The sequence below is a fragment of the Notamacropus eugenii genome, chromosome 1 (genome assembly GCF_028372415.1).
Source record: "Notamacropus eugenii isolate mMacEug1 chromosome 1, mMacEug1.pri_v2, whole genome shotgun sequence".
Lineage (NCBI taxonomy): Eukaryota > Metazoa > Chordata > Mammalia > Diprotodontia > Macropodidae > Notamacropus > Notamacropus eugenii.
The window spans coordinates 432,649,091-432,673,224 of NC_092872.1; the positions used below are offsets into that span (position 1 = coordinate 432,649,091).

The following is a 24,134-nucleotide window of genomic DNA, read 5'->3' on the forward strand; positions in this document are numbered from 1 at the left end:
AGATATATTGATTCTCCAGGGGCCCTTCTACAAATTCCCAGCCATTCTGCTAGAGCTACCTTGGATACCCAATCTAGGGGTGGAACTAGAAACCACAGAGGTGGACTGAGGTCCAAGATAAAAACTGGCAGGAAGGTGCAAGAGGGTGAGAAGACAGAAAGGGGAAGGGAAAAGGGCAGAGGGTGAGGACAGAGAGAGGAAGGAAGCAGGAAGAAAAGTTGGATTCTACAGGAAACAGGAGAGGAGAGCAGCATTTGGTGGTGAGGTCTCAGCTGCTAGGAGAGTGAAAGAATTACCAACCACATAGTAAATGCTGTACAGTAAGTGCCAGGATTGTAGCCCAGGAACCTACTAGCTCATCAGTACACTATTTCAATGACCAGTGATCTGTTCATGTTGCAACCCCTTTGTGACTTAGTGAATGGTCTTTGGATGTTGCAAAGCTCATCACCCTACATCCACCCTGGTCATAGGCTCCTCCATCATAGTCCACCCAGAACCGCAGACACAATCCATCAATGGTCCTATACTCTAAGTCCTACTAACTTGGTAAAACCAGTCATAATTTGTCGTGGACTCATAGCACAGACTTTGAGGGCTCAAGGTCACTACCATCACCCTATGGTGGCAGTTGGACTTTGGGGGAGGTGTTGTGTGTTTCTTTAATGGAGGAAGTACTCAGCGAAAATAGTGGAAATCTTTTGTGGGGAAAGGAAGAGGCGTTTGTGGGTGTATGTACTAGTATTTAGACACTCTCTTGAGTTGGGAAAGAAGTGTTAAACTTCCATTAACTCTTTAAGAGGTCAGTATGGAGCAGGAGGCTATGGGAGAAGGGAGGAGGGCGAGATTACTGTGCTAAATCATACACCGCATGACTCTGCTTGGCTGAATGCTGACCTCTCCTGGCCATTTGTGGGAAGAGCAAGGATGGGCTGAGGAAAGAACCTGGGCTGGGACTCTGCAAGGCTAAGGCTGGGATGGGCATTCTGTGAAGGAATAAGTCTGAGCGTTGTCTGTCCTGCTGAGCTCCTCTGAGTCTCTGCACTTTGAGCCTAATTCCATAGAGGTCTTGGGGAAAGGAGAGGGAAGGGTCAGGCGTTCCCTGAGACCCCTAGTCTCCCACTCTGTGCATAGCTAGGATAGATAAGGCTCCCTCCACCCCATTGGGTCTCTAGATCAATCCCGGGGTCAGGGAGACTTTTTTCAAATAGTCAGCACTGTCCAGAAGGATGCTTCATTGTCCATCTTCAGGGCTCCGAGGGTCACTAGTTTTGGGAGAAAACCATAGGGGATTCACAGGAGAGAATGTTAGGAGACAACCTACTGTACTTCTAATAGGGTCCTGGAATCCCATGCTGGTTGGGTGACTCTGGACAAGTCAATTTCTATCTCTGCAATTTGAGGTGTGTTTGGGAGGGAATACCTTCCATCTCAGGCAACATTCATATCCAAGTTTGTTTAAGGCACTTAGAATCTTGGAATGTAAGTGGAACAAAGGGGAGCTTCAATGCCTCTGTCCATCTGACTTTGTCAGAGGTTCTCTCCTCATCTTTCACCTCTTTTCCCCAATGACATCAGATCTTCTGAACTCCATGAGATCTGTCCTTGTTTCACCAAATCTCCATTTGCTTTAGGGTCACAGTGTGGCTGAGCTCATGGGACTCCAGATGTTTAAGGACCCAGTCATTTATACAATATAACATTCATTGATGTCCAGAAAATTTTTCTATCTCTTTTATTTTTTATTCTGTATAACAAAAAGCTCTGAAAGGCTACTGCTTTGATGAAAAGGAGAAAACCAAGAGCCTGATGTCAATGATAGAGATACTTTCTAGTTCCCTCATCCCATTGTATGAGAACCATATGTATGAGAACCAAGGCCTAGGGTGCTGAGAGTAGGGAGGTCCCCCATTGCAACCTCAGTCAATGTATTTCCCACTCTGGACCTTTTTTCCCATATGTGATAGGAGGCAGATGGATTAGATAGTTTCTAAGGACACTTCTAGCCCTAATGAGCCATGAACTCAGTGAACCTCCATCACTCCTATGGAATTGGTCCCCTAACCTTCCAGAAGTATTTATGTGGTTTCTAAGGTTGAAAGGGTCATAGCCCCTAAAGGAATGGTGAGAGAGACATGCATGGACTTGGGGGACTGCTCCCAGTCTAACTAGGAATCAGGCGCTGGGCTGATTGGCAGCTTCTAGAGACTGAGTAAGCCCTTGGCACATTAGTGCAAGAGGTGGAATATCTTTTAGCTGCTTGGAATGGCCTGAACTGACTCCCCTTCCAGAGATGCCCCTGCTGAACTCTCCACTCACCTCCCTCCCACCCCTCCCATACTTATGTCCTATGTCCAGTCTTTGTTATCTTCTGTCAGTTAATCCCTCCTAAAGTGCTAACTGATAACTAAGGTGTCAATGGCTAATAAAGAAGCTTTAGTGGAAGGAGCATTGGAATGGTCATCAGGAGCCCTGGGCTGGTGATCCCAGATCTGCCACTAACTTGCTGCATGATCTTAGTCAAGTCACTTCCCTTCCTTGGGTTTTCTCTCCTATAAAATGAAGGGGTTGGGCTGGATATTCACTAAGCTCCTTCCATCTCTGACATTCTATGTTCTATGTTCTAAGATCCCTTTATGTTCTAACACTCTAGGTTCTAGCTTCTTCAGTCCCCTCTAATTTCTGTTCTATTTTTCTTTCTCCCAAGGGTATTTACTTCTTAATACAAAGGCCAGAAGAAGCAGAAGAGCCTTCTCGGCCCAAAGGAATGAAGTCATAATGATGAAATCAGTGGAACTGATTTATTTCGTCAAGGGACCCTAGGCTGGCACCCCCACAAGAGTACTGGATTTAGAATCAGAATCTAGGTTCAGATCCAAATTCTGACACTTGTTATCTGTGTGACCGTGGGCAAGTCATTTAACTGAAACTGAATTTCAGCTTTCACATCTGTAAAATGGGGATAATAATAGTACCTTGCCTCATAGGATTGTTATGAGGTTCAAATAAAGCACTTTGAAAATGTCAAAGCGCTATGTAAATGTCAGTTATAATGATAATGGTTATTATTATTTTTGTCATTTCCCTTTTCTGGGACACAGTTTCCTGCTCTATGAAATGAGAGGGTTGTACATCTCTAAGGTCTCTTCTAGCTCTAAATCTATGATCTGTGAAAATCTCCCTACCTAATCGGCCACCCTTTCTGTTTTCTTGAGATCTAGGGCCCACATGGGTCCCTTACTGGGAAGAGCCCAGGACTACATTATTACCTCCAGTCCATCCCTATTTTAATCCCAGGTTTCTTCTGCACCTGGTACAATTGCCTGACAGGGTTATGGAGAATGTACATGTGTTTGTGTTAGGAGGGATAGGTGGAAGTCTAGAATTCATAATGGGGGCTGGAGTTGGTAGCCTGGTCCTACAGGGAAGAGACATTCTCTGACCTGATCCCTCTTCTCCCAATAGCCACCAGGGTTGTGCTAGAAGGATGAAGGGTCAGGGAGGAAGAATGATGGAGCAGGAAAGCAGAAGGGAAAGAATCCAAGCCTCTGCAGGAACCATAGGAGTATTTCACCTGCCTTGGGACAGAGCCTTAAGATAGGTTCTCATGACCTTATCCTGCCTACATGGAGCTGAGTAGAGGACATTCCAGCCTCCCTACTTTGACAAGGAAAGCTCACCCTGAATCTTAACCAGCTCTCTTCTTTCCCTCCTTTACCAGAAAGAAGTAATGGTTGCTTCCTCAGCATCAAAATGTTAAATTTCAGCTGTGTGAGGTCAAGTCGCTGACCCTCTCTGGGCCTCAGTTTCTTCCTCTGTAAATTGAATGGGTTGGACTGAATGATCTCCAAGGTTCCTTTCAGCTCTGACATTCTATCGGGTGAGAGGGAGGTGCCCTGTGACCTCAGATCAAAGTCCCTTTGAATCCCTCGGATGTATGACTGCTGAAGGTCCATGCCTGGTGAGGGTCTGTTCCCTCTAGGAGCAGTTGGACTCATGGGATTTGTACAAAGGGGGAGAGAGAAACTCATGGCTAAGCAGAAGAAGGCTTGAAGTCTCCCGGTGACACGTCTCCTGCTCCTTTGTCCCGAAGTAAGTCTATTGTCTCAGTCCTCAGGAGATGATGTCTGTTCCTTAGGCCCTAAGCTTGCAGCCGGCATAGGGAGCAGAGAGGGATTCTTCCTGTGGTTGTCTGGAACATCAGAAAGGTGCTCATGGGCTTCCCGATGGACTCGCATCTCTCTAGGGTGCTGTCAAAGATCAACTCTGAAGTTTGTAAACTTCTTTGTTTCTGATGAGAAAGAAAGGGAGGAACTGGAGAAAGAAATGAAGTGAGTAAAGGAGGTGGGAAACAAGGGGATGGCAGGAAGAAAAAAGAAGAGAATGAAGGGAACATGAAGGAGGTAGAAAGAAAGAATAGAAGGAGGAAGAGGGATGGCAGAGAGAGAAATGAAGTAGAGCATAAAGTGAATAAGTGAGGAAGAAAGGAAGAAGAAAAAGGAAGGAGAGAGAAAGAAAAGCAAAGAAAGATGGGAAGAAAGGGGAAGGGAGAAAAGGAGACAGGGAGAATGAAGAGTGTTCCATTTTTCCTGGATGGAAAGGGCCAGGTGAGTGGGGAGCCACTGATGGGTGGCTGAGTCACTGCTGCCCCTTTCTTTTCCCTGGCCCAGTTGTCCCTGTGCCGAGGGGGGGGGGGGGGAAGGGGAGAGGGTGGCGTTCAGTGGGAACGCTCCATCTTTTGCTCTTTCCGAAGCCTCCTTTCCTTCCTCCCCCGCCTTCGGGTCAGATTTTTCTCTGAAACAAGAACACAGAACACCATTTCACTCTTTGAATGGCATAAATGCGGATAATAGTTCCAGTACTACTTTATGATTCACATACTGTGCCATATCCCCTTTTGGAGTGATGGAAAGAGTACCAGACTTGGAGTCAGAAGACCTAGGTTCAAATCTTAGCTCTCTTACTTTTCTCCTGTATGACCATGGGCAGTCCCTGAACTTCTCTGTGCCCCAGTAAAATGGGGAGGTCAGATTAGCCCCTTCTAGACGCTATCTTGGAGAACTACAGAAAGGGGTAGAAGGAAATAAAGTTGATTTTGAAAATATCTGAGAGCCTGGAAGCCAGAGGAGAAAGAGAATGTAGACCCTAGGAATTGTCTAGTTCAGTTTCCTCAGTATTATAGGTAAAGAAACAGATTCTTTCCATAGACATGATTTGGGGGGCACAGATGGGAGGTCATTTTACCCTATCACAAGCCACCTGTCAGAGATAGGACCGGGGGCTAAATGGGTCATGAGGCTAGCCTGGGGCATTTATGAGCACGTTGGGTAAAGAAATCACTTTCCTTTTCTAGGTTTCATTTTCTTCCTCTGTAAAATGAGAACATTAGAGTGGATGATCTCTAGTGTCTCTTCCTGCTCTATCCTTCTATGGTCTTTGTCTTAAGGTCTGTCCTACATCTGTTGTCCCTTCTAGACCTTCCATTCAGTGTCAGGTTCCTTCCAACTCTCATATTCCATGTTCTAAGGTTCCTTGCACATTTAACTTTCCATGGTCTAAGGTCCTTTCCACATCTAACATTCTATGTTTTAAGGTCCCTTTAAGACCTTACAAGCCCTAAAATCCTTTAAGACTCTAATATTCTTAAGCTTTTATTGCATTAAGTGAGACATATTCATTTCTATTCAAAACTCACCTCTATTTCTCCCCAAAACATAGAGCCTCTTTTCCAAAATTACTTTACCTCTGGTCGGGGGCAGGAGTGGGGGGTAGGGTGGGAATATATTCTCCCTTGGGATCTGACTTCACTTATGGACCTAATGCCTTTGTATCCCCTGACTGGATTTCTTAGGTCTGTAAATAATTCTACTTTGCTCTGTCTCCCACTCTCCCAGTCTAGACAGACGCCTCCAGTGCTCCTGCTCCCGCCCTGGCTACTGTTCTTGGCACGGAGAGGAGGACTGTCTCCCCACCCTTAGCTTTTATGATCTGAGACATGGAAACTTCCTCTAAAAATCCAGGAATCCTACTTTAAGAGAAAGGCACTTTGGAGCACATGAGTGCCAGCAGACACAGCCAAGGACAGAAAGATTCCCAGAGGACACAGGGATTCAGGCCAGGGATTGAATTAGCCGCTATCAGTTCAACCACATGGTAGTGTCTCCAGGGGTCTTATGCCACCCATAAGCATTTCCTTCCCATAAAAAGAAACACACAGAAAAGTACAGTACAGTGGACCTACTAATCAATACACTGTGGACTATCACTTCCCCTCTCATCTTCACATTAGGCAGCTAGGTGGCACAGTGGAGAGTGCTGGATCCAAGGAATGAAGACCTAAATTCAAACCTAGCCTTCAACACTTAATAGCTGGGTGACCTTGGACTTAACTTCTGTTTGCCTCAGTTTCTTCAACTGTAAACTGGAGATGATAATAGCACCTACCTCACAGAGTTGTTGGATGGATTAAATGAAGTCATATTTGTAAAGTATTTAGCACAATGCCTGGCATATAGTAGTGCCGTGTAAATGCTCGTTTATTTTCTTCTTCTTCCATTTGTAAAATGAGGAGGTTGAACTACGGTAATAATGGTCTACAGCATTTATATATTAACATATATATATAGTAATAATGCTATATAGCATACATAGTAATAATAATACATACCATTTTTATGGTGCTTTAAGGTTCGTCAAGTGCTTTCCCTATGTAATCTCATTTATTTTTTCTTGCCAGCTCTAGGAGGTAGGTGTTACTATTACCTTCATTTTACAGAAGAGGAACCTGAGACTGGGAGTGGTTAAGAGACTTGCCTAGCTAATAAGGGTCTGAGGCAGAATTCAAATTCAGGTCTTCCTAATTCCAGGCTCAGGACTCTTTCCACTGTATCTCCTAGCTACTCACCTAGCAGAAGGAGCACTTTCAGAGAAGCTGGGTTTAACCGCTAGGCTAACAAATTAACTGTGACTTTGGAGAGGGCACTGAACCCCTCAGACTGAGTTTTCTCATCTAGTAAATGATAAGTGGGACTAGACTCTCTCTAATGCCCCTTTCACCTCTCATCCCTGTGACAAATAATCTGAATTCGGAGCCCTCTCCTTTCTGTTCTGACATCTGATTTTTTAAGGCCTCTTCGTCTGTGATTTGAATTGAGACTATCAACGAAGGGACAAGGAATGCGGCCTTGGATGACATTTAACCTCTCAGAGCGTCAGTTTCTTCCTCTGTAAAATAAGGCAATCAGACTAATACCCTCTAAAATCTCCTTCTAGCTTTAAATCCTGATGGCAGTTCCCATTTCTATAGGCAAATGACTCTCCTATGAGGTAACACAAGTCTGATTTATAAGAAAGGAAACTGAAGTACAGAAAAATGAAAGGGTTTGCTCAAGGTCATGGTGAAAGTTAATGTCAGATTCAGGATTAGAACTCTCACCTTGACTGCAATTCTAGGGTTCTTTCTGTTTCCGTCCCTCACTATTCATCCTTAGGCAGAGGCAGTATGTCTCCTCATTTTCAGTCTAGGAGTTTTTCTCCTTCCTCATCCAAGCCTGAATATCTCCAAGCCACGCCACCCGAGCTCCAGACTCCACCTCTGTCCAGAAGGTCCCATCCCTCTGATGCTGGGCTCTGACTGGGGAGGACTTGCCTCGCCCTGTCTCAGGCCCACCATACCCCTTGCCTGTGTCTCTAAGCCATGCTGCTGGATGCAAGATTCCTACTCCTCCTCTCCCCACCTCACCCCCACCTCCATTTTCCAACTCTACCTCTGAGAACAGCAATTAATTCAACACTATTGTTTCCCTGAAAGCACATGTCAATCAAGTTCACTGACTCCAGTCACTATTCACTCCAATTAACCTTTCAAAAACTCTCCTCCCAGATGTACTCTTTCCCTATTAGAAAGCAAGCACCTTGAAGGTCAGAAACTGTCTCTCTTGCTTGGATTTGTAATTCCTGATGCTTAGCAAATGACCTGGCACATACATACTAACTTCTTAAAAAATGCTGGTTCATCCATTCATCCCTTCAAAGCTGCTCTCTAAGCTTTTCCCAGATGAGTCTAATTCATATAAGTACAGCAAGGTGTTGGTATCAAAGAAGGACTTTAGATCTTCACTATCCAGGGACCGGTTCATAATCATCCTCGAAGAGTTCATAGTTGGGAGGGTCCTTGGACAGAAGACACCATCTGAATCTGGGATCACACCGGAATCTTTTCCAGCTTAGTAGAACCTGTTGTAGCTTCAATTCCAATGACATTTGAGAAGCCTCTGAGAACCCAAGGCCATCTTCAAGCCACAGGGAAGTATCAGAGAAGGATAAGAACCATAATTCCATTTGTATGGTCTGTTATGGTTTATGAAGGTAGAGAGACAATGTCTCATTTGGTTTCTTTAGGGGACAATGGCTTAACTCCAAAGATGTCAGTCTTGGAATGGTAGAATTTGGGCCACTGTGGCTGGCAAGAGGGATATTTCCAGGCAGGTTTCCCCAGCACCTATGGCATCCCACTACAGGCATATCTGTTTCTTCTGCACATGTATTTCTACCCCAAAGGGCAAGGACTTGGTCAGCCTCACAGAAATATCTCTGGGTCTTTCTTCCATCACCCTAGAAGGACTGGCCAGGCCAAGCCTTTCAGCATGTGTGATATCTTGAAGCTCATTCCCTTCCTCCTATGGAGATGGGATCTGGTGTCAAGCTGGGTTCAAATCTCATCTCAGCTACTAGCTACCTTAGGCAAGTCACTTAACCCCTCTGTGCCTCAGTTTCCTCATCTGTAAAATGAGCTGGAGAAGGAAAAATGGCAAACCATGCCAATATCTTTGCCAAGAGAACCCCAAATGGTATCACAAGACATTGGACACAACTGAAACAACTGAACATCAACAAAAAAGTACTGGGAATGGACACGTGATTTCACCAATATAGGAAACTCCTAGGTGAGGAAACGCAACCCCTCCCTGGAGGTGAGCATGTCTGCTATTTGGAGTATCAGAGAACTGGTCTGGAGTATTAAGCAGCCATGTGACTTGCTCAGGGTCACACAGCCAGTAGACATCAGAGGAAAGACTTGAACCCAGGTCTCATTCTTTTCAAGGCCAGCTCTTTCTCTACTACACCATATAGGATGTTCTTAATAATTGCTTGGTGGTTGTTTGATTGTCACCAGAAGTACTGACTCTTCCATCCACAGGAGGGTTGTGACCAATTCTCTGGCCACATTTTAGGAAGGATCTGCAGAAACTGGAGCTGTCCAAAGGAGGGCCACTGGAAAGATGAGAGGGCTAGACTATAAGAGGATCAGTCAGAGGAAAGAAAGCCGGGTGGGAGTTGCCAGGAAACCCAGTTACTGTGTGAAGCATCTGAAGAGCTGTTGTGGGGAACAGGGATTAGACAGGTTCTGTTCACCCTTTGAGGGTAGAATTAGGATCAATGAGTACAAGTAACAGGGAGCCAGTTCCAGCGGGGTGGAGCATGTGAGCATGTGCTCCTTCCCCCAAAGAGTTCATGATTTTCAAGGAGGAGCCTAGAGAGCTCAAAACTTAGCTCAAAGGATTGAAGGGGATTCCAGTACCCTTCTAATCACTCCACAAGCAGCTGCCTATACATGAGGTGGCTTATCCTGACCTATCAAGAGAGGGCCAGGGGCACAGAGCCACCTCCCCCTTACCCCCAACCCAGGAAAGAGCTAATGACTTTTTACTTGGCATTCAACACCTTCCACATTCTGGTGCTACTTTTTTCTTTCTTGGCTAATGTGACTTCTCTTTACATACTCTATGCTACAGCTACACAGGACTGGAGTCTGTATTCTTCACCCTTTCTTCCCTCCTTGATTGCCTTTGTTTAGCCTGTTCCTCATGCTTGGAATCTCCTCCTTTCCTGTCTTGGACAACTGAATTTCTATTCCTCCTTTAAAGCTCAGCTCTGAGGCCATTTCTTCCGGGAAGCCTTCCCTGATTTCTGCAGCTGGTAATCACCAACCCATTCATACCTCATGGCACAGTGTTCTGTACCTTCTCGGTACACTTCTGTCATTTTATTTTTCTGACCTACTTGTCTGTATTTCATCTCCCTCATGTACTCTGAGCACTCTGAGGGCAAGGATTGTATCTTAACCAAACCTTATATCTCTCCCAGGACCTAGCATAGGGTTCTACATTCAGTAGGTGCTTAATAAAGATTTATCCATGGGGACAGTAATCCCAGGTCCCCAGGCTGATTCCCCTACATCCAAGGCCTTACAAGCTGGGTTGATAGGAAAGAGGGAGAAGGAAATGGGTTCTAACCCAGGCCAGAGTCACTGAATCTCATTGGGGGCCTCCTCTGAGTCTGAATTGGGTACATAGTATTTAGAACTAGAAGACACTTAGTTCAACATGTCTGCCGCCCCCCTCACACTCCCTGCCTTTTTACAGATAGGGAAAGAGGCCTAGAAAAGTCAAATGACTTAAAAGAGCATCCCAGCTATTGAGTGGTATATTCAAGTTTCAAATCCAGGTCTTCCGATCCCAAAGACTGCTCATTCTAGTGTACTTTACTGTTTTTCTCATCTCCAGCCACTACAAGCTTTGGAATCAGGAAAGCCAGCAAGTTGGAGGTCTGTCACTGTCCAGGACGTGCGAGGGAATCAGCCCCTGCTGCCTCCTCACATTGGCACAAACATGGGCACACTCACACACCCCCTTTCCACTGACTGTCTAGTGGGGAGTCCTGCATTCCTCCTCCTTTGCTCACACTGCTGTCTTAACGACGGAGGAGGGGGGAGGAGGAGCTGTGGTGAGGCGAGAGAAGTTTCCCCTAATTGGTGCCAGCTGCCTCCATGTTTCTGGTTAGTTCAAACTTCCAGTGGTTCCTGTCACTCAGGAGGACAGACTGTCCTCAGGTGCTACTATTCTGAGCCACAATCAGAGGGAAATGACTTGATGTTTTCTCCATACATATGCCCACATGCATACACATGGATACAGATAGGCTCACACACGCAATGAATCTTGCGCTACTAAACTCACAGGGTTGTTGTGAGTAAAGCAATTTATAAACCTGTAGGGCTATTACTAATTCACTCTAGTGAATTATTAAAGCAACTAGCTGGCAGCTAGGATGGAGAGCCAGGCCTGAAGTCAAGAAGATCTGAGTTAAAATCCAGCCTCAGACACTTCCTAGCTGCATGACCCTGGGCAAGTCCCTTAACCTTGTTTGCCTCAGTTTTTAACTGGAGAAGGAAATGGCAAACCACTCCAGTACCTTTGCCAAGAAAACTCCAAATGAAGAGTTTCAAATAACTGAACAACGTAGTAAATTATTACTATTATTATTTGTGTTTATAGTGTCTCTTTTCAACTAGACTACGAATACCTTGTGGGCAAGGCTCATATCTCATTCATTTTTGTTTGATGAGCCAGGGAAAGAAGGAAGGAAGGAAGGAAGGAAGGAAGGAAGGAAGGAAGGAAGGAAGGAAGGAAGGAAGGAAGGAAGGAAGGAAGGAAGGAAGGAAAGGAGCAAAAGGAAAGAAAGATGGGAGGGAGGGAAGGAAGGAAGGAAGGGAGGGAGGGAGGAAGGAAGGAAGGAAGGAAGGAAGGAAGGAAGGAAGGAAGGAAGGAAGGAAGGAAGGAAGGAAGGAAAGGAGCAAAGCAAGGAAAGATGGGAGGGAGGGAAGGAAGGAAGGAAAGCAGAAAAGGAAGGAGGGAAGGAAGGAAGGAAGGGAGGGAACAAAGGAAGGAAAGATGGGAGGGAGGAAACAAGCATTTATCAAGTACCTACTACATTCCAGGCACTGTGCTAAATGTTTTACAAATCTTATCTCATTTGATCCTCACAACAACTGCGGAAAAAAGGTGCTATTTGTTACTTTTCTCTTTTTATAGTTGAGGAAATGAAGGCAGATAAAGGTTAAGTGATTTCCCCGGGGTCACTCAGCTATTAAATGTCTGAGAGTGAATTTGAATTCAGGTCTCCCTGACACCAGACTCAGATCTCTATCCATTGCACCACCTAGCTATCTCTACATAGTAGTCATTTAATCAATGTTGAATTGAAATTGAATTGAACACACAGACATACTACAACAACCACAAACATTGGTTAAACCCTTACCCTTTGTTCCCAGCTGGGAGAAATATGTACTTTAGATCAGACTTGATTTCTACCCTCAGAAAGTTTGCAATCTAGGAGGGCAGTTAGACAGCAAGCAACAATGACAGCTGTGATACACAAATTATGATACAACATGCATGGTACACACATGCAGGTTCACGTTCAGAAACATGAATGCCCACATACATTTTTCTGTGAGCAATGATAAGGCTGGGGGGGGAGTGGGGAAGGTGGGGAAGGTTAGACTTTCTCTTTCAGGAAAACAGGAAGTCTCATAGAGGTGTACTAGATCCAGGATGAGAAGAGGCTTGATAAGTTATGGGTCTAGCCTCCTCTTTTTACAGAGGAAAAAACTGAAACTCAGAGAGGAAGCCCTGGCATTTTGCCAAGGTCACACAACTTAGTGAGTTGGGATCCAAACCCAGGTCTCCTAGCTCCCATCCACTGCTCTTTGAACTCATTTTATAGATTGAAGGACTTTGCCTTCAATTAGCAGCAATGAGGAAAACACCATCAATGATCTTAAAGCAGGGATCCTTAACCCTTTTTGTGTCACAGATTTCTTTGGCTGTCTAATGGACCCCCTTCTTAAAGTAGTGCAAAAAGTAAAATATATAGAATTACAAAAGAAATATTAAAATATTGAAATAAATTTTTTCCTATCCAAGTTCATGCTACCCTTCCCTACCCATCCCAAAATTTAACCACATATCCTTTGGGACCCCAGATCCAAGCACCCCAGATTCAGAACTCCAGTCTCAAGGTCTTTGGTTTCATGTCCAAAACCTAATATTCTTTAGCAATGTTTCTAGATTCCCTCCGGTGATATCATATGTAACTACATAAATCTCCAGAAATAAAAAGTAGTCTTCAAGTTTGGGGAAGATGCAGGTTACAAGAAGATAGAAGCCCTCTAAGGTTATGGTCAGGTTGGTGAATAGTGGCGTCCGTATCCTTTAATCACTGCACTGACTCTCTCATCACTATAAGCTAACATTAATGTCTAGGAAACATCAAAGGGAGTGACCCTAGAAATTCAGGGAAGGAACAATAACTCACAGTTAAGAGGACTAGCCCCCCAATGATCACTTCCCACTTTCAGTGCTTATTTTTTGAGGGGTAGGGTACCAGACCTGTGATTTCACCACAGATGAGAGGAGCTGTTGAGCACCTATCAGTCTATTCATTCAACAATAGGTTTACCTAGTTGGGTCTGTCTCTCTTTCCAAGATCTTGACTCTTATTACTTATTCTTATTTGTTTCTATCTTGTCTCTTTTCAGTTTCAAGCTCCTTTGACCACCTGACCTGATTTGGTTGGTAAAACTCCAGTTACATTTTTTTAAACTTGTTTTTATAAGATATACTGTTATTGTTCACCCTTAGTTTTTGAAGAGGCCCCTTGACATCATGGGTGCCATGTCTTGATTTGGGTACTGGATTTAAGTGAGGCAGAGTTGTACAAAGTCATCAGCCTCATTTTCTCCTCCAGAGTCATCAAAGTCCAGTGACAAGATGAAAGTTAAGGTGACTGGTGATGACCCAAGATGTAATGGATGACTTTTGATGTCTGACGAAGCTCTAAATACTCCACAACACTGGCTTCAGCTGCCTTCTTGGCCTTTGGAACAAATTGTTCTCATCACCCATTCCACTGGGGGAGTCTTCACGTTCTTGGGGTAGACATTCTCCCTAACTCACTGATGGGTTTGAGGCCTGTTCGCTATCCTCTACCTGGTTTAACCTGTCTGCCTAGATGCTTTTACCAGAGTGGGGGATAGGGTGGCTACTGCACATGCTACAGCTTCTTGGAGTCACAGCTCAGAGTAAGAAGTACTATATTCCTGACCAAGAGCTTGTCATGTCTAGATTTTAAAATATGGCCCAGAAATTTAAACCCCATCCTCAGATACCATTTTTACTTCCCCAAACAAATTTTTCCCTTCTGTAGCCCTTGCCCTCACTCTGCAGCAGTGAGGAAAACACCATCTGCTCCCTTTCCATTTCTTGGTGAAGACTCTATAACTTTTAGCAATGCTTTCTAGAACCCTTCCAGTCATATTATCTGTGGCCATGTCAATCACTAGAAATGACTGAAGTAGTCAAGATATTGATAAGACTTGGGGCCTTGCTCCATGGACCCATAAGCAGTATGGGGTGTTTAGGGAAGACCGGCACCTCTGGTGTGAGGGCTAGCTGAGACCTTTTCAGGGCTGCATCATTGGTGTCCACTTTCACCTGGCTCTCACCTGTGGCTACAAGAAGCTGCAGCATGAGCAGCAGCCACACTCCAGTAAAATTGCCTTGGCTAAATCAGGTCAAAGGTAACCAAGGAGTCTCAAACCTGTTGGTGAATTAGCTGATGGAATGGGCAGATGAGAACAATTTGTTCCTGTGGCCATAAAGGCAGCTGAAGCAGGTGCTATGGAGTGCTTAGAATTTGGTCAGGCATCAAAGATGCCAAGGTCACCCACTGCATCCAGTGGATGTCATCTTGACTTTTGTCCTATCACTGGACTTTGATGACTCTGGGAGACAGAGGCTAATAACTTTGTGTAATTCTGCCTCACTTCAATCCAATTCACTCACAAGTCAAGACATGACCCACGACATCATGGGTGGTCTTCAAAAGTGAGGGATCAACGACAAGCAGTATCCAGGACCTAACCAGCTAGGTGTTGTAAAGGATAGAGCACTGGGCCTGGAATCAGGAAGACCTGAGTTCAAATCTAGCCTTCTGCAAACACTCATTAGCTGTGTGACTCTGGGTACATTGCATACTTTCTATGTGCTTCAGTTTTCTGGGGATAATAATAGCACCTGCCTCCCAGGATTGTTGTGGGGATCAAATGAGAAAATATCCATATATCACTTAGCCCAGTGTTTGGCACATAATAGGTGCCCAATAAATGCTTGCTTGCTTCCTTCCAGAGCCTTTAAGCAGTGCAAACGTTATCATAAAGCTTTTTCTTGCTCAGCTCTCAAGGATAACCTAAATCCCATTATACCTTGACCCTACAAGGTATGACTTTTTGGGAAGACTCCTACAGCCCAACAATGTCCTAAGTCTTTTAAATGCTTTTGCCAAGGACATTAATCCTTTTCAATATATTTCCTGGCTAAGCTCAAACAGTTTTTCCTCTTGCCAATAAAAGAGAATATTTATTAGAACTATCCCAACTGAGCCAATCAGGCACAAGAATGACATTCACTTTTCCTGGCTTCCACTTACTCATAACTATGTCAGGCCTTTCCTTCATGTCAGCCACCCCCACCTTCTTACTTAAGATGAGTATCAAGGTTCCTGCAAGTCTGCATGTGGTCTGTGGTCTGCAAGGTCTATTCACACAGGTAGTTATCTAATTCTATAGTGGGGTTCATGTGGCCCAATTGTGATTCTGTGACAAGAAAGGAGCTTGGAATCATGGTTAGGGGCAGCTCTTAGGGTGAGGAATCAGGAAGGCTGGATTCGGCCCCTTGCTATGACATTACTGGCTCTTGACTTCCTCTTCCCAGGCCTCAGATTCCTTATCTATAACATGAGGGAGTGGACAAGATGGTCTACATTCCGGCTCCGACAATCTGTATTCTAAAATCTCTTCTAATAGTCTCTGATTCTAAGGCTGTCTCAGCCCCCAGCAGCCTAGCTTGTCATGGGCCCACTCAAGTCCTCACCTCCAGGGCAGTGCCTCCTGATGGGACAATTTCTTGACTCAGATAGGGCTTGGCAGGTTGTGGCCCCCTCCTCTGGACTTCCTCGGCTGACTTCACGAACTCGAGTCTCCAGACCCCAGGCTGACCCGCAGGTTTTCCCGTCCTGGCTGCAGGTACTCCAGATACTCCAAGGTCCAAATTCACATTCCTCTACATAGGGTGGGGTTTGGAGGGAAGGAGAAGGAGAGGAAGAAAGCAATAAGGTAACTGATAATTCACATTTCCGAAGAAAGACTTAAGATCAAAGATTTAAAAACCAGAATATACCTTAGAGACCAGTTACTCTAATCCTTTAATTTTATAAATGAGAAAGCCGAGCCCAACAGAGTTTAAGTGAATTGTCTAGAATTACACAAGGCAATAAACCATAGACCCAGAATTCAAAACAAGGCTAACTCTAAAGTCAGCTCTCTTTCCACTGTGCCTTCCCCAAGTATTTCTTACAATAGTTCCGTGAGGTGGGCTGTATATCATTATACCCACTTTAGATATGGGAAAAACTGAAGCCAACAGAAGTTTAAGTGACTTAAGTCACACAATAATAATATAATATAATTGTATTATGTATAATATAAAATACAGTAAATAATATAATAAGTCTCAGAACTGAGATCAGTGGTTGTGTTGTTTAGTAGATAACAAGTATCTACTTGTTGGAGTCAGGAAGACCTGAGTTCAAATCCAGTCTCAGTGTTTACTAGCTGTGGGACCCTGGGCAATTCACTTAACCTCTGTTTGCCTCAGTTTCCTCAACCGTAAAATGGGGACTAGTCCCAGCACCTTCCTCCCAGGGTTGTTGTGATGATCAAATAAGATAATTGTAAAGTGCTTATCCCAATGTTTGGCATATAAAAGGTGCTATGCAAATGTGAACTATCATTATTCAGATCCCACCTCTGACATATAATGGCTGTGTGCCATATGGGAAAGTCACTTAACCCCTCAGTGTTCTAGGCTTGATCCTCTCTAAGATGCCAAATTGCAGAGAAGGTGCCAACTTATATTAGTAGAGTGAGTTTCCTCACCTGGGAGTTCTCTCTACCAGTGAAATGACAAGTCCAGTTTCTATCCCTCTTAACTCTGTGTCTGATGCTTTTTCCATTACGTTGAGTCAGAGCTGGAGTAGGGGGTGGGGAGGTGGTCATATTCTCCCATTACTTATTCCAGAATTTGAGCTTGGAAGGGATTTCAATGGTCATGTGGTCCATACATGAAAGGAGTTCCCACTAAGACATACACAAGTGGTCATCCTCCCTCTTTTTGTAAGTTTTCCCTGCTAAGGAGCAAAAGTCTATCACTTCTCCAAGTAACCCATTGTACTTTAGGGCAGCTACAATGGTTCTTCCTAATGTCAGACCTAAATTCATTTCCTTGACTTCTACCCATTTCTTCTGTTTCTGTCTTCTAGGTCTATGAAGAAAGATGCATTCTTCATTTGTCAGCCATTCAGACTTGAAGTTAGTTATAATGTTCCCCAAGTCACCTCTTCTACAGGGTAAACTAGCTCCTAGTTCCTTCAGTAGATAATTCATAACCATTATTAATGATTGTAATAATGATAATCTCTATTCATAAGAATTAATCATTATTCTTTAGGTTCAAAATACTTTTCCTTCCATTTTCCCATTGGATTATCACAACAGTCTTGGGAAGATGAGAGTACAAATGTGATTTTCCCCTTACTCATAGAAAAGGAAACTGAGGCTCAGGGAAGAGAAGTGATTTGTCTGAGATCATCACATAAGTAGATGGTAGGGCAGAATATCAGTCCCAGGTCATCAAGAAAAGATAGTGTGGGGTATGGGGAGGTTGAGGCAGTGGCCTGTGGTTTCTGACTTACCTTGGCATTCCCACGTGCTCTGTTGGGCAACGGTGCCTGGTGGGCAGGTGAGAGCACACTTCCCCTTGTACAAAAAAAACCTCCTTTTGCACCGAATGCAGAAGTCTTGGCTGAAACAGCTCTCACAGGTGGAGCCGCATTCTGTAATATAGCAACAGCTCCTGCCATGAGGAACGGTAGGGTGAATGTCCCCTTACCCCCACCCAGTAGCCATCAGGAATGGAGGAGGGGCATACTACTCAGCAAGGATCTTTGGGAAGGTAGGCAAAACACAATAGTAGGGGTCCTAAATGACCTTATCATGGAGCTAAAGAACAACAATAATACTAATTAACTTTTATATATCATTGTAAGGTTTACAAAGTTCTTTTCATGTGTTATCTTTCTGAGTCTCACCACGACTCTGTGAACATGCCATTGTTATCTCTAGTTTACAGTTGAGGAAAGTGAGGCTGACAGGTTAAGAGACTAGCTCTGGAATCTTGGGCCTCAGTTCCCTCAACTACAAAGTTAGGACATTGGACTCATTGACATCTTAGGTTCCTTGTGATTCTAAATCTAAGATCCTATAATTTGCCCAGAGTTGTATAACTTCAAGGTGAATGAAATAGGATTTGAACTTGGGTCTTCCTGACCACAAGTCCTCTCTACTACACTTCATTATTGCTTCCAGGTCAAAGACTGTCAAGCTGAAAGGAACCTTAGGAATTCTCTAATCCAACTGCCTCATTTTATAGGAAAACCTCAGTCCAAGAGAAGGGAAAGGACTTTCCCAAGACTACACTGTGGGAAGTGAATTTGGACTTGAAAATTCAGCCCATAGCTTTGTTCAGTGTGCTGAAAGTTGAGGCAAAGATGATGCCCTTATTTGAATTTAGGCCCAGAGAGATAAAGTGAGTGACTTTACTAAGGTCACAAAGTAAGCCTGGAACCAAATTCCCATCTTTGAATTCCCAGGTCAATTTGCTACCTACTCATTCTTGTAAACAGGGTCATGTCAGGGAGGATCAGGGAGGAAGGAGGGAAAAATCCTTCTGGGGTCTGGGCTGGGGGAAGAAGGATGATACAAAATGGATGTTCTTGGCCACAAGCCCCACATACTTTTGCACCTGTTGACCTCGTGGCCACGCACACCAAAGTAGCCGTGGGGACAGTCATGTACACACTTCCCATACTGGCGGATGCCATCTCGGCGGATATGGAGGAAAAGTCGTGGCTGGCAGGTGGAACAGCCATTCTCCTCTGAGCAGATCAAACAGCCGGTGCAATTCTCCTTCAGCCCGACTCCCACTGTAGTGAGAATCAAGGGGTGGGTGAGAGAAAAGAGACTCAGGGATGTCCAGACTCATTAGCAACATGTGTGCTCAGTAAAAGTCATGTCCTTTCTTCTTCCCCTGCCATGCAAGGATACAGAATTACATAAATACCTTTTATCAAAATATCCACAGACCATAAGAGCACAACTGTATGAGGATGAAGAAAAAAGAAACACAGTCACATCAATGAGACAGGACATTTTTCCTCATCTCATCATAACAGTAGCCTTGATGCTGGTGATCTGCTAAGACCAAGACTTAGCAGGGCAAGTTATTTTTGAAAAGAACAACTACAAAAAAACCTTGTTACACTCTGTAAATGAGATATTGCCAGTACTGTGGGACCCAGAGTTTTGGAGTGTCCTGCCTCATTGTTCACTTATATGAGTTGATGTGTCTCCCTCAAAAGTCCCCATTCAGGCATGGATCCAGAGAGCTGTGACTAGAATATTGTTCCATGACTACATCAAAGAATGCGCTGTGCTCTATGAGCAAGGCAGAATTGTAATAGTAGAATTGTAACATGAGACGTGTAAATTTAGAGACATCTCCATTCCAAATTCTCATATAGACTATTTGTGCCCAAACTGTGGTAAAGTTTCCCAAGCTCATGTTGGTCTGATCAATCACAGTTGGACGCATTCTACCTTGACACCAACAAAGTGATGTCACTTTGGTCCTCTTTGACTACAAAGGACAACAGCCATTGTACCTAGGAAGAAAAAAGATCCCTGTGTTTACCTTTGAGCAGAGAGAATAAAGTTGGAACCCTGAATTGGTCATATTAGGAAGAGCAGTCATTGATGATGGTCTCAATTTAGACAAAACCATTTTGGTTCTTGTCTAAGAGAATAGTTGCAAATTAACTTTGAGGTATCCTCATCTCTATCCTCCACTGATAACACTTGTCAAATAAGCAAGTAGGGAAAGAGAGAAAGACAGAGACAGAGAAGGAGAGTTTGAGTCCAGCAGGAAAAGAAGGCTATGCATACTAAAGTATAACCCTAAGGAAATAATTATCAACATTATCATAATTCCAATTCATTTATCATGGTGCTCTACAGTTAGCAAAGGGCTCTGATCTTATGAGCGGATCAAATGCTTTTTCCAGGTAAATCTGGTGTGATGCATATTTTCTTTGGATAGAAACTACTTGGCCATAGGTCCAGAATTTTCAAAAGGGTGATCAAGGCAGGTACTGTGTGTTTCTCTGCCTCCACTTACCTCTAAGACGCTGCTACCTGTATGTCCTCTCACCACAGAGTCCATATGTTTAAATTAGACTCATAGAAAGTCAGAACTAAAGAGACTCTTAGAACACAGAATAGAAGAGATAGAAGAGACCTCACTTAAAACACAGAACATTGAAGGTCAGACCTGAAAAAAACATACATAATATATATATATATAAAACTTTAGAACATAGAATGTCAGAGCTGAGAGACACCTTAGAACACAGAATGCCAGGGCTTGGAGGGACCTTGGAGAAAATCTAGTCTAACCCCCTCATTTTATCGATAGGGAAGTTGAGGTACAGAATGGAAAAGAGACCTGCTCAAGATCACATTGTGTGTTAATGATAAAGCTGGGACTAGAATTAGACCTTCAGACTTTTGGTGCAGGTCTCTTCCTACCCCACTCTATCTTCCCGCCAACATTATGCTTCCCTGGGTCACTGAAGGAGGGGAAAACACAGTCCTGGGACAATCACTCCATTGCCTTTTGTTTTACTCTAGGGGTAATTATTTCTGTCATGTGAGAGGTTGATGTAAATACTAATAGATCAGGACAACTAGGTGGTACAGTGGTTAGAGCACTGGCCCTAAAGTCAGGAAGACCTGAGTTCAAAACTGGTCTCAGACACGTATTAACTGTGTGACCCTGGACAAGTCACTTAACTTCTGTCTGCCTCAGTTTCTTCATCTCAGAAATGAGGATAAGAGCATCTACCTCCCATCATTGTTATGAGTCTCAAATACGATAATATTGTAAAGAGCTTGGTGCTCTAAGCAGTGCTTAGGAAATGCTCATTCCCTAATGCAGATCTCCCTGTCCAAAACTTTGTATGATGTTGAGATGACTTCACCTCTCTAGTCAACAACCATTTATCAAAGTACCTACTATGTGCTAGACATAGTAATTTCTAAATCTGTAAGCCTAGATGTTATCTGAGGTCCCTTGAAGTTCTGACATTCTGATGTTTCTTCCAGCTCTGGCATTCTAAGTTCTAAGATCCCTTTCTTTTCACATACCCTGATATTCTAAGGTCCTTTCCAGCTGTAACATTTTCTGTTCTAAGATCCCTCCCAGATCTCTCCTTCTGTGCTCCACATTCCGAGGTCCCTGACAGCTCTGACGGGCCATGAAATGAACTCTCTTATGCTTGGACTGCCCTCGTGCGTTTCTACGTTGTAGTATCACGTTATGTTTTCTAAGGGCACGACATTGCTTTTAATCACAACATCAATAAAATTTGTTAGGAAATCTTTCTCCCCTTCATGCTTATTTTGTCCCCCTGCTCCCCTCCTGATCCCTTGGACTGAGCAGACTCTGAGTAATAGTGGCTATTCCCTTCATATCACTTTTTTAAAAGCCAAGAGAATATGGTTTTTATTCTCACGCAGGCTGGAAAGTTCTCCCACGCAGCCAGCTCCTCACTGGTGAGGTGTGCTTTTAATAAGAGCTTTGTAGCTCTGATTGCAACCTCCTGGGTGTTCTGAGGGCTACAGATGTGGTTGTGGACCCAGGAGACTCGTTTCCTTAATCTCTGATATTCACTTCAGCTCCGATAACTTCTGTTGTTTCCCAATCAACACCATTTTTTGAAAGGAAAATTACTAATTTGATCCTCTAAATACCATCACACATTGTTTTAGAGTTGTCTTGGTACAATTTAAAGAGCCCTTGGAATATGATCTAGTCTATCCCAAGGGCATTGGGTTGTGAATCTTAGAAATTTAGAATTATATACAATTCATAGAATTTTATTATAGCATTTTAGAAACTAAAATTTTTGGATTTGAGGCTCTGGAATCAAAAGACCTGGGTTCAAATCCCACCTCTGATGCTTACTACTTGTGTGACTTTGAGTATCTTGTTTAATATCCCTGGGCCTCAGTTTCCTCATCTGTAACATGAAAGGGTTTAATGATCCTTTTAGCTATGGGTTTATGCGTCTATGAACCCCAGTATCCCAGTTCCTCAGTTGATGTTCTTGCCATTACTATACACTTATCATCTTAAAGAGTAGTACCCAATGAGGTAATAGAAAGGCATCTGGAGATCTGGACTGATTCTCTGCCTAGGCCTCCAAAGACAGCTCTGCCTTTTTGTAATTCCAATTCCCAGGAGAGTAGAATAAGTAGTCTAGGTGGCCCTAGGGAAAGTGAAGTATATCTCCCAGGGAACTGTAATTCATACCAGCAAAAGGCCAGACCCCTCACCTGCTCTAGTCCCAAGAGCTATATTCAAATCATCCTGAATGGCAAAGATGACATAGCTTAATATAACAGAATTTTGGCGTATAGAGGAAGTTGTTCCTTGGGACAGGTCATGTGTATGAAAGGCTCAGGGTTCAGCCTCTCACAGAAATGCTTCTTCCATTAGGCCCCTCTTAACTTTCTTGGGCTCCTGTACAGTAGCAGGGAGTGCTGGATACCAAATGAAGTTATCAGCATCTCAATGCTTACAGCAAATGGTTGGGTCATGTACAATTAATTTTTACTCTTTGGCAATCAGTTAAAGTTAACCCCAGAAGGCTTTAACTAAAGACTACCTGGTTCCTGAGTTTGATACTGAGTTTGAACTTGCCTGATGCTAGGACATGTACAGGAAGGGCAGGTCACAGTGGCATTTGGTGGCTATTTCTACCTGAGGCTCTGAAAGTCCTTAACAATTTTCCTAATGGCACTTGGGTGGTTCAATGGACAGAGCACTGGACCTGGAGTCAGGAAGGCCTCAATTCAAATCCAACCTCAAATACTTTTTAGTTGTGTAACCCTGGGCAAATCATTTGACCTCTTTCTGTCTCAGTTTCTTCGACTGTAAAATCAGTATAAAAATAGCACCTACCTCACAGATTTGTTGTGAGGATCAAATGAGATAATATTAGTAAAAAATGCTTAGTGTAGCACCTGGCACATTTTTTTGTTGTTTAGTCACTTTTCAGATGTATCCAACTCTTTGTGACTCCTTGAGGTTTTCCTGGCAAAGATACTAGAATCATTTGCATTTCCTTCTCCAGCTCATTTTACAGATGAGGTAACTGAGGCAAACAGGGTTAAGTGCCTTAGCCAGGATCCCACAGCAACTAAGTGTCTGAGGCTGGATTTAAACTCAGGAAGATGAGTTTTCCTGACTATAGCCCTAGCACTCTATCCACTGTGCCACCTAGCTGCCTGCCTGGCATATAGTAGGTATTATATAAATGGTTATTCCCTTTCCTCCCCTGTTAGCTACCTTTGTAATACAATCACATAGAGGTAGGCTCTTAGAACTGAGGGGAGTCGTTTCAACTCTAGAACCCTGCATTGAAGGCCTACTTGGGTGATGTTGCTTCCAGGTTTGCACATTGGTGGCCAGGGCATGGATTATTTGTCAGTTCTTGTCTGTCAGAAATAGGATCGAGGCAAGAATAGAAGAGGAAGGCAGGTGACCTCCTTCCTCCCTTCCCCCATCCCCATCCCCAACCCCATTCAACTGATGGTAGAAGCAAATAGAACATTTTGTCATGATGCTGCATTATATGGTGAAAAGACTGGCAGTGAGAAATCCTGAGTTCAAACCCTTGATACATCACTTACTAGTTGTGAGGAATTGGGCGAGTTACTTTCCTCTCTGGATCTCTGATTCTTCCTCTATAAAGAGAGGAAGGTAATTCCTGCCCTGCCAATCTCATGAGACTATTGCAAGGATCAAATAAGATAGCTAATCTAATTATAACTAAAAAACATAATATATAAGTAAGGGGTAATAATACTAATGATAAAAAAAATACTAGCAAAGAGGAAGTCCCCTTCCCCAAATATCTCATTGTTTGAAATTCTACCATGAGTGTTTCATTCCTTGGGGGTTTTCAAGACTGTTTGGAAAGTCCAAATGGTCCTGGGAAGTCATATACCCTCTACTCTTATCACCACTATAGCTGATGTAAACCTAACAGCA

The 24,134-nt window shown here is 43.7% G+C and overlaps 1 protein-coding gene across 1 annotated transcript in view; it reads right to left on the reverse strand.

Annotated features, from left to right (window-relative positions):
• Positions 1 to 1,712: 1,712 nt before the first annotated feature.
• The window catches only part of RSPO4 (R-spondin 4), a 44,515-nt gene continuing 22,093 nt past the window's right edge, over positions 1,713 to 24,134 (reverse strand). Inside the window, exons 2-5 of the mRNA XM_072631693.1 lie at positions 18,757 to 18,945; positions 17,656 to 17,796; positions 15,777 to 15,965; positions 1,713 to 4,794 (exon numbers count right to left, since the gene is read on the reverse strand). Coding sequence (XP_072487794.1) covers positions 4,718 to 4,794; positions 15,777 to 15,965; positions 17,656 to 17,796; positions 18,757 to 18,945 — 596 coding nt within the window. The 3' untranslated portion in view covers positions 1,713 to 4,717. The remainder of the gene's footprint in view (positions 4,795 to 15,776; positions 15,966 to 17,655; positions 17,797 to 18,756; positions 18,946 to 24,134) is intronic.